Here is a 12,397-nt window from a genome sequence, read left to right on the forward strand (position 1 = left end):
GTGTTGTTTTATCCATTCCAGTCACTCTAGACCACATTGTCCTTGGGTGAAAATAATCCAAGTTTGCACTTGAAACGTTCATGAACTCCACAAACCAGATTCCATTGTACACCTTGTGTGTCTGTAATGCGACAGAGAAACTAGGGTGAAGTTGAGAGCTTCCTTTGTGAGAATGGTGTCAATGATTTGGAATGGAACAGTGACCCAGGTCATTGTGCAGAAAGACACTGGTCTTCAAAAGTGAATGATTCAGTCTCGACAATAAAGTCAACTTAGTTATGATCATTGTAAGGCCTAATATTCAAATAACAATCTTCTGTTTCAAAACTCTGGTTGCTGTCCCAACCATGACCAGGACAGTGAACTGACTTCTGTTTAAAATTCCAGGGAGTTCATGAATCCAAGGGGGTTGTCAGGGGATTACCTGCGGTTGGAGTTGCTGATTACAGAAGGTGGTGTCTCCATACCTGGGAACATACGGTCTACACATGGGAAATGAACAAGTTACACACTCGGCATGTTTTCTAGGTAAGAACGTAAATAACCAGGTCTCAATCATCAACTAAATCATCGAGGAAAGGTTGTGTTAAATGCCATTGGAAGTGGTAAAATTTTGAAAAAGATCCTAAATATATGCAAGGTTGTTCACCAGCTGAACTGCATTAATGGCTCTTTTTAATGGTAGGGTAAGTTGCCTTTGACTTTGTGTAAGCCATTGGTTGTACTAACAGATGTAACAGTATTATCACAGCAAGATGTTGTGCTTGGCAGTTTATGAAAGCAAACCATTATCTGGCCCTCTGATTTCCTTCAAAGCAAAGGCTTTGTTTCATCTCCTGTTACACTGACTTCCAAGCACCATCTATTTTCCTTATGCATTAAACTTAACTGTTTAAAAGGGCCTGAACCCCTCCTTGACTGAGTTTCCCCCCAGTGTGTTAGATTAGCAATGTATGCAGTTTGAGGTTCAGAAATGACCATGAATCAAATTTGCAGGTGTTACAGGAGATGTTTTTTTGTGTGTGGTCATAACACAGCCAGAAAAGAGGGATTTTGTTTTCATTTTATAGGAAGGAAAACGTACTCTGGAATGAGACTCTGGTTTGAATTCCATCTGTTAGACTTCGGTTTGGAGACTAGATAAGGAAAGCGGATTTCCTTCCCTAAAGGACACTTGTTCTTATGATAATTCTGTAGTTTCATGGTTGCTATTACATTTGGCAGCTTCTATTTCTAGACATTTAAATATTTGGATTACCCAGCTACACTGCTGGCTTTTGGACTTTTCTCTCTCCTGGGATATTCTCTTAGACTTCCCATGCAACTGCAGGAGATGCAACACCCATTCTCTCACCTCTTCCCCTCCCACCGTCCAGTCTATCCAGGTGAAGCAGCAACTCACTTGCACTTCCTTCAATCTAGTATACCACATTCAGTGTTCAAAATGAACTCTACACTGGAGAAACTAAACGCGGATCAGGTGACCACTTTGAGGACCATCTGTGTTTGGTCTACAGCTGTGATGACCCTGAGTTCCCTGCTGCGTGTCAATTTAATTCTCCATCCCACTCCGGCCTATCAGTCTGTGGCCTCCTGCACTGTGCAATGAGGCTCAATATAAGCTTGAAAAACAGCACCTCGCCTTTCACCTGGGCCTACTGGACTCTCTATTGAATTCAATCACGCAAGATAAGTCACACTCAGTCTGTATCAGAATCGACCATTTCCACTGTAAGGCATCCATCTGTGATATTTGCTTCATTTTACTCTTTCCATTAGCACACATTGACCTGTTGAGTATGTCCTACAGCCCTACATTTTGCAGCTTTTGAATTCTTTCTCTGTTCTCACTCACTAACTGCCCTAATTCCATAGCTTTTATGGACAAACAACATGTTCTCTCTCCACGGCTACTCCCATTAACCCATTGATCAGATAACCTCATATACACATCATTCCCAAGACAACTCTGACCTCACCCTATCAGATGCATTCCTTTTGTCCTATCCATCCCTCTCCTACCCTCCTTGCAACTTAACTCCAACTTATTTTGTCTCCTTTCCATTCTGTCAAAGGTCTTCTGACCTGAAACATTAACTGTTCATCTTTCCAAAGATGCTGTCTGACCCGTTGAGGGCTTCTGACATCTGTTTTTATTTCAGATTTTCAGCATCTGCAATGTTTAGATTTTCATTCTCTCAGACTCCCTGACCTTACCTTTTCCCTCTCAGTGGCTGCACCACTCCATCCTCCAGGACAAGAATTCCCTTGTAAATTCCAACTCTCTTGCTGCATCTAGAGCTATTTTCCCACAAGTTTAAGGGAAGCATATCATGGGGGAGTTTGGAAAACAAACATCACTTTTCAGTGGAGGCAGATCAACAAACAGCACCTAAAGCAAGGTCCATTAATTAAAGTTGACAGGTGAAGATGTTACTGAAGGTTATAGAAATTGAACTGAATAGCAGAATTCGACAGTGACTCATGGAGAACCCATGGTATATTTTTGCTCAGGGCAATTCTACTATTCCTTGTGGAGTGCAAGATAAATTTTGTATGGGGTTCAAGAGGACATTTATCTCCAACTTAAAAACCCAACAGAAACCAAAGTGGGGACAGTTCTGTTGAGAAAAACACTTACCATTTATGCAAATAAAATGGAATTGTCCAGTTTTACGAAAAGAGCGCAAAAACAAGCTAATGTTCCAATAGGCAAAGCTATGTCACTGCATCAGTAACTTGCAAACATCATTTGAATTAAAATATTTTACTGAAACCTGAAAAGCACTAACTTCTGATATGTGTTAACTCTCATCCATTTTAAATCATGTGAGTGTGTTTGGTAAATTAATCAAGGCAAAGGTAATTAACAAGTAAGTATTTTCCATCCATCTCCAGAGGGTACATCTATAAATCAGGAAGGGGAAGGAGGAACTCAAGAAAATTACACTCACCAGGGAAGTGGGATTGAGCAAATCATTGGACTTGCTTGCTGATAAGACTCTGGATAATTTTGGTGATCAACCTGGAGTCTTTTTAAAAAAAAAGTGGCTAGTGAGATACTGAATGGATTTTTTCTTAATTTACCAAAATTCCCTAGATTTGTGTAAAGTTTTGTTAGATTGGAAAATAGTAAGTGTATTTCCTTTATTCAAAAAGGGAAGAAGACAGAAAACAGTAATCTACAGGCCCAGTTAAGTTAGCCTCTGACATTATCCTTCTGACAGACGTTATTATTAACAACGTTATAGAAGAGCACTTAGAAAATTCAAGGTAATCAGGCAAAATCAACGTAGTTTTAAAAAGGAGGCTACAAAAGCATATATAGCTAGGTTAATTAAGTGGGCAGGATTCTGACAAGCATATAATGTGTGAAAAAGCAGAATTGCCCATTTTGGTAGGAAAAATGTGAAAAAAGCAGCATATTAACTAAGAGACTGCAGAGCTCTGAGATGCAGAGGGATCTGAATGTCTTAGTGTAAACTGTGCAGACTAGTTACACAGATGCAGCAAGTAATTAGGAAAGCTATCAATGTTATTGTTCATAGTGAGGGAATTGAATACAAAAGTAGGGAGGACATGCTTCAGTTTTTAGACCAGTGGTAAAATGTCATCCAGAATTCTGCTTACATTATTCGTCTCCTTGCATAATGTTGGATGTTAATACAATGGAGGTAGTTCAGAAACATTCCTAAACCTCAGTCTTAGCAGTGGCCTTGTTTTGACATTACTGATTGTTCCATTTTGTTACAAGAAACAATTGCATGTTTTTCTTTTAACAGAAAAAAAGTTCTTTCCACGTTGTTCCAAATCAAATGAACTTTTGACCAAGAACCCAGTGGTGCGCTCAAAGAGCTACAACAATCCAATGCTAACACCTGTCGCAGAATATGAAAGTGAAGGAAGCCTCATAAATGGCACTAGCATCAGAAGGCACTCTGTATCAGAAATGACCACTTGCAATGAGTCTGAAGGCTACTTAAATTGTAGTCCGTGTGTTACAAGCCCCACTTTAGATCCCATGTCCATTATGACTGCCACAGCAACAAGAAATCACTCTCCAGGAGAGCAAGAGCGGACCAGCATAACAGCCATAAGTGAACTTCTCCAGTGCAAGACTTTGAGTGAACCCATTATCAGCCAACAGCAGACTGTGTTCCATATTGAGGATCCAAGAGATGCCCAAGATAATGCCTTTAAGTTGTCAAATAGCCCCTCACTGATACCAGCAACATCATCCAGTCCTGAAAGCACAGTGGACAACATTTTGGAATCAGAGGGGATTTTTCTTGACTTTGGTCACAGGTGTTCAGAGACACCGACGTACAGCAGAGAGATGAGCAGACAAAGTGTGGTGTGATATTAAGAATGACAAAGCCAGTAACGTAATAATGCAATAAACAAAGAACCCACAACTGCAGTCAAATTGTTGCTGTTGCACTGCCGGTTAATGGGCAAGCGTTTTTCAATTCATTAAACCGAAGAGAAAGAACACTTGTGATAGTTGATCTGAAATTGAAGTATGACACCTAGAATCCATTGTTAACACTGGTGACACGTGATGCCTGCAACAAATTCATCTGGGCCTGAGGCTCTGTGTTGTTATGTATATTACTGAACACCATCACCATCTCCAGCCTGAGTGAAGATGGGAGACAAAGCCCTCATTTTCAAATGTCTTGCTTTCTTCCTGCCCCATTAATCTGTCCTTGCAGTGAAGACAAGCTAATCAATGAGGACTGCGGGTGCATTTCTGTAGTGTACAACTCTAACAGTATTGTGTGAGTTCATTTGGAGTTAATACTTGCACTAGATTTGCATCTTGCTGCAATTCCAGCTGATGGCAGAGTTGTAAGAACTTTAAGTGCCAGAAAGAGATTATTTTAATGAAGTACTTTTTAAAGAAATTAGGATTCAATGTGATTATTTTTTAAGTCCACAATAATTGATAGCAATGTTGAGCAATACATCAAGCCTACCTTTTGATTTAAAAAGCCAGATAAATTTTGACATGTATCGAATAAAATGCATTCACAAATCACCTTCCTTTACCTATTGCACACATTTATCAATCATTTCACACAGCTGGATAACTCATCAGGTCTAAGGTTTGTAAATTTTTAAAATTTCTCCTGATTCACAAGCATAGCCTCGCACATATAATTTATCTATTAAAAAGAGTAATTTGAGCTTGTAATAAAATCTATTGAACTGCCAATTTGTGGCAGCTTAGGAGAGTATCATGATTTCTATTTCATTACTTGAGAATGGGACCCAACAGAAGTTCTATACAAAGAATTCCAGATAAAATAATTGCTCCAAGACTCAACTAGCCATTCAGTAACAAGAACAAGTGAAGGATGTTGGCATGTGCACAGAAATTACCCTGTAAAAAAGAAATCAATAGAATTGCTTTCTTCAATGCTGCCTGATAGGTATGCACAATATTTTCTGTCAGTGCTGTGGGATCCTTTATAAAATACCTAGATGAGGATTGCATTTTGTCATTTATGTGTAACACAAGGGTCGGTAAAGAAAGATGGTGAATCTTGACACCGATTTTCCCTAAAGAACTTCTCAAAAAAATTAAACATGGGTCAGCCCAGACAATGAAATTGATGTCTTGCTCCTCTAATACCCAATACAAAGCAGAAAACCTGAAAACACAGTCAAAATAGAATCTGTGTACCTTTGTTTAAGAATGGCAGCAGGGATAAACCAGGTAATTACAGGCCTGTTAGTCCAATGTCAGTGGTTGGGAAATTATTGGAAAAAAATTAAAATGAGAGGATTAATCTACACTTAAAAAGGCAGAGATTGATCAAGGATAGTCAATATGGATTTGTTGGTGGAAGATCCTGTTCAACTAATTTAATTGAGTTTTCTTTTGATGAGGTAACTAAATATATTGATGAGGGCAGTATGGTTACATGAACTTTAATAAGGCCTTTGACAAGATCCCACATGGAAATGCTGGTCTAAAAAGGTTAGAGCTTAGCAAGTTGGCAAATTAGATTCGAAATTGCCTTGGTAGTAAGTGACAGAGGGTGATGATGGAGGGCTGTTTTTGTGATAGCCAGTGACCAGTGATGTACAACAAGGATCTGTGCTGGGACTCTTGCTGTTTGTTTTGTACTTAATTGTGAATATAGGAAGTATGATTAGTATGTTTGCATATGACATGAAAATTGATGGTGCTGTTGATAGTGAGGAGGGTGTACAATAGGCTTCACAATAAAGCTCAGCTGGTAAATTGGGCAGGCAGTGGCAGATGGAACGTAATCCTGATCAGTGTGAGGTGATGCATTTTGGGGAGGGGGAGTCAAACAAGGGCAGGACAGACCATGAATGGTAGGGGCCGAGGAAGTATTAGGGAAACAAAGGGACCTCTGTGTACAAGTCCAAGATTCCTGATGGTAGTAGCACAGTAAGATAGGCACAAGATATCTTTACCTTTAATAGTTAGGCATTGAATATAGAGAAAGGAGGTCTTGGTACAACTATATAAACCATTGGTTAGGCCACAGCTGGAATATTGTGTGCCGTTCTGGTTGTAACACTATAGAAAGGATATGACTGCACTGGAGAGGGTGCAGAGGAAAATGTTTCCTAGCATGGAAAATTTCAGGTATGAAGATGGGCTGGGTTTGTCTTCCTTGGAACAGAGTAGGTTGAGGCAGAATCTGAGGTATATGAAATTATAAGCAGCATAGATAGTACAAAATGTTTCCTCATGGCAGCAGTGTCCAAGACATGAGGGCATAGGTTTAAGGTGAGGAATAGGTGGTTTAAAGGGGATCTGGGAGGGTGGGGAGGAGGTGGTGGTGGTGGAGGCAGGTACTCTCACAACATTTCAGAAACATTGGACAAGCACTGGCATTGTCAATGCATATTATGCTGCAGACCAATTAGTACAGATATAGTGGGCCAAAGGGCCTGGTTCTGTGCTGTTTGGCTCTATGACAATAAGCAGTTATTAAAACAATAACCAATTCTGTGGATTCTACACAGGGAGAGATGATGTTTACCTTCTTCACAGATGAAGCAACCTTCCGTGAAGGTTCTGTATTCAAAATTATTGTGATGAAGCAAGCTTCATCGTCACTTTTGTTGGAAAGGATATACACTGAAATCTCTAAAACAGTGTATTCATGTTTGTATCAACAGTTTTATTCTATGTTCATCTCTTTTGTGCTGCCCTCTGTGAAGGTGTTGATCAAAGTACCAAGCATCTCAGACAACTAATTCATTTTAGGCCATTTGACTACAGAGACATTCCTACCAACTCCAACGATACCTTTCCCAGGAATCGGTGGCAATCAGATGCTAGAGCTGCTAAACCCAATTATAGTAACCTCACCATAGCTTTGATTAACACAGTGCAGTTGAGTTCAAACCCGAGACAAATGTGTATGGTTCAGCTGCTGACTGGCTGAACTTCCCATAGGTGAAGCTGGCCACAAAACATTGACGTCACTGTTGAGCACAAATTGTACGAGTGTACACTTGGATGCTGTGACTTTTTTTTTAAATTGTCAACATTTTGTACTACTGCATTAAAGATGCATGACCTATCATGTGCCAAGTACGGTTGAAATATATTGCAATAAATAAAGGGAGTAGAGATGAGTCAGCAGACACTTAGTTTAAAGAAGAACTATACACGTTACATTACAGGCTACACTATTTGCTTAATAGAATCCTGGGGTCTGCGGTGTGTCTGCTTTCCTTACTATGAATGTACTCTTATGTGACTGACATCTATTTACAATTGTAAACTATTCTGCAAAATTGGTACCACATATGACTAGTGAAAATTAATGAACAGTAAAGCTTAATGGCATTCATTTAAGAATTGTCTAGTTGATTAAATGCATTGTTTAAAAAAAATGATCACAAACTTGCAATGGAAATCTACCTGCATTATTTATATTTCATCAAGCAAGAATGAAAGCTTGTTTAGGGTTGTTCCAGTTCATGATTTTTTTTATTTAACAATGCCTGCACTGATCACTGTACTAATTTACTGTTGTCATGTCAATTTTTATCCTCTTTGTCGTGGTTCATGTTACAGTGTACATTTCTGTGGGCAACTGTTACTCTGCCATTTATTTAAATGATAATTCTTCAGAGGATTGTGCAGTTTTACATTAAGTGAATCCTAATGCTTGCGCAGAATTTCCTGCATTGGTTCTTGTACGGCAATAACAATAACAAGTAATAATAGAAGGACCCGTGCCCTCACAGTTCCATTTGACAAGATCAAGGCTGATCTTCCACAATGTCACTTTGATGTTCAGTCCTCATACACTCAACGGGCCTGGAGTCCAAACAATTCATCAATTTCATTCTCAAATCTATGCAATGACCTAACATTCAATTTATAATTTACACATCATAATTGACAGTTACTACTTGATCTGGTATCATTTTACTACTTGCAGAAGAGTGTTTCAAAATTTACCACACTTTACATTAGGAATTATTTCTTAACTTCACCTCTGAAAGGCCTGGTTCTAATTTTTTAAAGACTGTGCTGGTCCTAACCTGCCCAACCAATGGAAACACAATAGGTATAGACAAACAACATAGCAATGAGGAGTGGAAACAGTCTGAACATTTCTCTCCTGAGCTCAAGGGAACTGGAATCAATTAATGCATCAGTATGACAGAGAAGGTGTTAATTAAACACTCCAAGAATTCTTGGTAACTTCTCCCACTTAATATATGTTTTGTTGATTTCAATTTTTAATTTAGTGAATATTGATGAATAGCCTGGAAAATGTGATTATAGGGGGGAGCAGTTAATCAGTTAAAAGACCATCTATTATTAAAACACTATTGAAATGCTTTGACCATATAGTACAGTATATAGTACTTAAATGAAAAGTTAGGGAATTAATGCAAGTTGCCCAAAGTTTGAGACTTCCCTTCTGCATCCACCTTGCATCTGAGGGATGAATGCATTGAAGACCTAGACATGCTCAGTGATGTCAGCGATACACAATGCAGGCTTCAATCGAATGCACTGCCTGGGGTGGTGGAGGATGCTGATACATTAGACAAGTTCAAGAGATTGTTAGATAAGCATATGGAGGAATTTAAGATAGAGGGATATGTGGGAGGACGGGGTTAGATAGTCTTAGGTGTGGTTTGAAGGGCGGCACAGCATGGTGGGCCGAATGGCCTGTATTGTGCTGTATTGTTCTATGGATGTCACTCTGATAATTCCCATTGCACCCAGGAATGCTGCATTGTATTGGGTATTTCCTCACTAGCTTAGGCAAGTCCCCTTAAGATTGGCAGTTCACTAGCTTTTTACAGGTTTCGCATTTTCTTGGAATGCAGTCCGCACTCCCCAACCCTGAGGTGTGGGGTGTATTCTAAAAAAATGGAAATTGACAGTGTTGGCTCTCAGGACCTTGGCCAACCCCACCAAACTAGTTCGAATGACCAACCTCAATATCCCCTGAACTACGAACCTCGCACTCCTGACTACCAATCCAACTCTGAATTCTGCTGTAGTTCCTCTTGATCTAACTTTCAGTTTGCATCACTTTGAAAACTCACCTATTAACACTAATTTCTTGGAATAAAATGATGCATCTTACACCATAGGAGCAGGTCATTTGGTGCACTGTGCATGTGTCACCTCTTGAAAGAACAATCAGATTAGTTCCCTTCCGCTGCTGTTTTCCTACAAGATTGTAACATGTTCCTTTTCATTATGTAACTCCATTCTGAAAGTTATCGTTGAATCTGTTTCACCTTAATCTGGGTCCTCTAGTTACCACCTCTCCTGACAATTCAAATAATTTCTCACTCCATCAAAATCATTCATAATATTGAAGTTGCTACAAAGACTCATCTCTGCATGCGGCTGTTACATGGCCTGCTTCACGACATACCAAACAAATTTCCACCGTCACAAGCAAAGTGATATTAATGAAAAATAAATTGTGGTTGGGCAAAACAGACAGCAGTGCACTATATCATACAGTCCAATTGCATAGTTTAATCACAAGTCTATACTGTATATACTGTACAAGAAATACCGTAGTTCTTCTAATGAGCATTAAATTATTTTAAATTGGCTGATATATACAATTTAGGTCTAGGAGGTAGAGTTGGGTATGGAAACTTGATTTTTAAAAAATCATCCTTACCTGCAGCTGTACTTTATTTTCTATTTCACTGACTGTAGGTTCTTAATCATGCTATAGCTAATGTATATGAATGATTGTTAAATGTGTTAAGAACGTACATTTTTTATACTTGAGTTTGTTGCTTTCCCTAGGTCCTGATCCAGACCCATTTTAAATATGGACCTGTTCCAAAGTGATGTTTAGAAAGCCTGAGCACTATATCATGAAAACGGGGAACAGATTGGGCAAATTTTCAAGTCTAATTTCCCAGATGTTTTAGACTTCCCAATGTTTCAAAGCTGCATTTTGCACAGGCACAACATAAACCAATGAAGTTTGTAAATCTAGATGCTAAGCAGAATCCCTAGAAAATAAAGAATTGTTATCTAGCTAATGGAGACAACCTGCTCTCATTTTATTTGATTTAACTAATTCAGACTATTCAACATTTTCCCCTTTTATAACTCCAAACCCATAACCCCTGCTTGCCCTTCTGGCATCAGGGCCTTGCCACTCTCAATGCCAGAGAGGCAAATGACAGGATTAAATGACTTGTCAGATAGTCTTACCATCAGTGAGCTGAATTTCAGGCCAGGATATTACTTAATTTGGTTTAAGTGCCATCATTTGTTTACAAAAGGAAGCAAATGTTTTGACAGACAAGAAGCAGTTATGAACATTTTGGAAGACTGGCAGAAATGATTCAAAAGGAGTGCAAGATTCCTCCCACTTTCTCCAAACTAAAAGTGCAGCCGTGACTCCAGCTATGCCCGCCTTTCCGTCAGCTACGTGGAACAGTCCATGTTCCAAGCCTACACCGGTAATGGTCCCCAACTCTTTCTCCGCTACGTTGACGACTGCATTGGGGCCACTTCCTGCACCCGTGCTAAACTCCTCAATTTCATCAACTTTGCCCCCAACTTCTACCCTGCCCTTAAATTCACTTGGCCCATTTCCAACACCACTCTCCCCTTTCTTCATCTCTCGGTTTCCATCTCTGGAGATGTATTATCCACCGTCATCTTTTACAGACCCACTGACTCCCACAGTTACCTTGACTACACCTCTTCCCACCCTGTCACTTGTAAGGATGCTATTCCCTTCTCCCAATTCCTCTGCCTCATTTCTTCCCATGATGAGGCTTTCCATTCCAGGGTTTCCCTTCCACTACTATCAATGCAGCCCTCACCAGCATCTCCTCCATTTCTCATACATCTGCCCTCACCCCATCCCCCCACCCCCTGACTTAACAGAGACGGGTTCTCCTTGTCCTCACCTAACACCCCAGGAGGCTCCACATCTGACACATCATTCTCCGCAACTTCCGCCACCTCCAACGGAATCCCACCACCAGGTACATCTTCCCCTTCCTCCCTCCCCCACCGCTTTCTGTAGGGATAGCTGTCTCCGTGACTCCCTTATCTACTCTTCCCTCCCCACTGATGACCCTCCTGGCACTTATCCCTGCAACCACTGTGTTACACCTGCCCCTACACCTCCCTCACCACCATTCAGGGCCTTAGACAGTCCTTCCAGATGAGGCAGCGCTTCACCTGTGAATCCGAGGGTGTCATTTATTGCATCCGGTGAGGCCCGGTGCAGATTGGGTGACCACTTTGTTGAGCAGCTTCGCTCCATCCGCTGCAACAGCCAGAACCTCCTGGAGGCCACCCACTTCAATTCCATTTCCCATTCCCATACTGACGTGTCTGTCCACGGCCTGCTCTAGTGCCACTTTGAGGCCAGGTGCAGGTTGGAGGAACAACACCTCATATTCCGCCTCGGAAGTCTCCAACTTGACAGCCTCAACATCGATTTCTCTAACTTCCGGTAAATCCTCCTGTGTTTTCCCTTTCGCCCCCTCCTCCCCCCCCCCTTTGTTTTCCCTCATTCTCGTGGCCCCCTCACCCCTTCTCTTTCCCCTCCTCCACCCTCATGACCAGCCCTTCACCTCCCTCTGGTTCCCCACCTCTATTCCATTGGTCTACTCTCCTCTCCCATCAGATTCCTTGTTAGTGCTTCTTCCACCTATCACAGCCCAGTTTCTCACATCACTCCCTTTCATCCCCCCTCCCCCACCCACCTTCCCCCCTCACCTATCACCTACCAGCTTGTGCTCCTCTCCCTCCCCCCCACCTTCTTATTCTGGCTTCTGCCCTCTTCCTTTCCAGTCCTGACAAAGGGTCTCAGGCTAAAATGTCGTCTGTTTATTTCCCTCCATAGATGCTGCCTGATCTGCTGAGTTCCTGCAG

At 40.9% G+C, this 12,397-nt stretch overlaps 1 protein-coding gene across 1 annotated transcript in view; it reads left to right on the forward strand.

Annotated features, from left to right (window-relative positions):
• The window catches only part of LOC127578618 (proline-rich protein 5-like), a 61,807-nt gene extending 53,788 nt beyond the window's left edge, over positions 1–8,019 (forward strand). The window contains 4 exon segments of the mRNA XM_052030791.1: positions 388–417; positions 419–445; positions 447–528; positions 3,783–8,019. Of these exon segments, the coding sequence (XP_051886751.1) occupies positions 388–417; positions 419–445; positions 447–528; positions 3,783–4,360 (717 nt within the window). The 3' untranslated portion in view covers positions 4,361–8,019.
• The last annotated feature ends 4,378 nt before the right edge of the window (positions 8,020–12,397 follow it).

This window comes from Pristis pectinata, chromosome 15, assembly GCF_009764475.1.
Source record: "Pristis pectinata isolate sPriPec2 chromosome 15, sPriPec2.1.pri, whole genome shotgun sequence".
NCBI lineage: Eukaryota > Metazoa > Chordata > Chondrichthyes > Rhinopristiformes > Pristidae > Pristis > Pristis pectinata.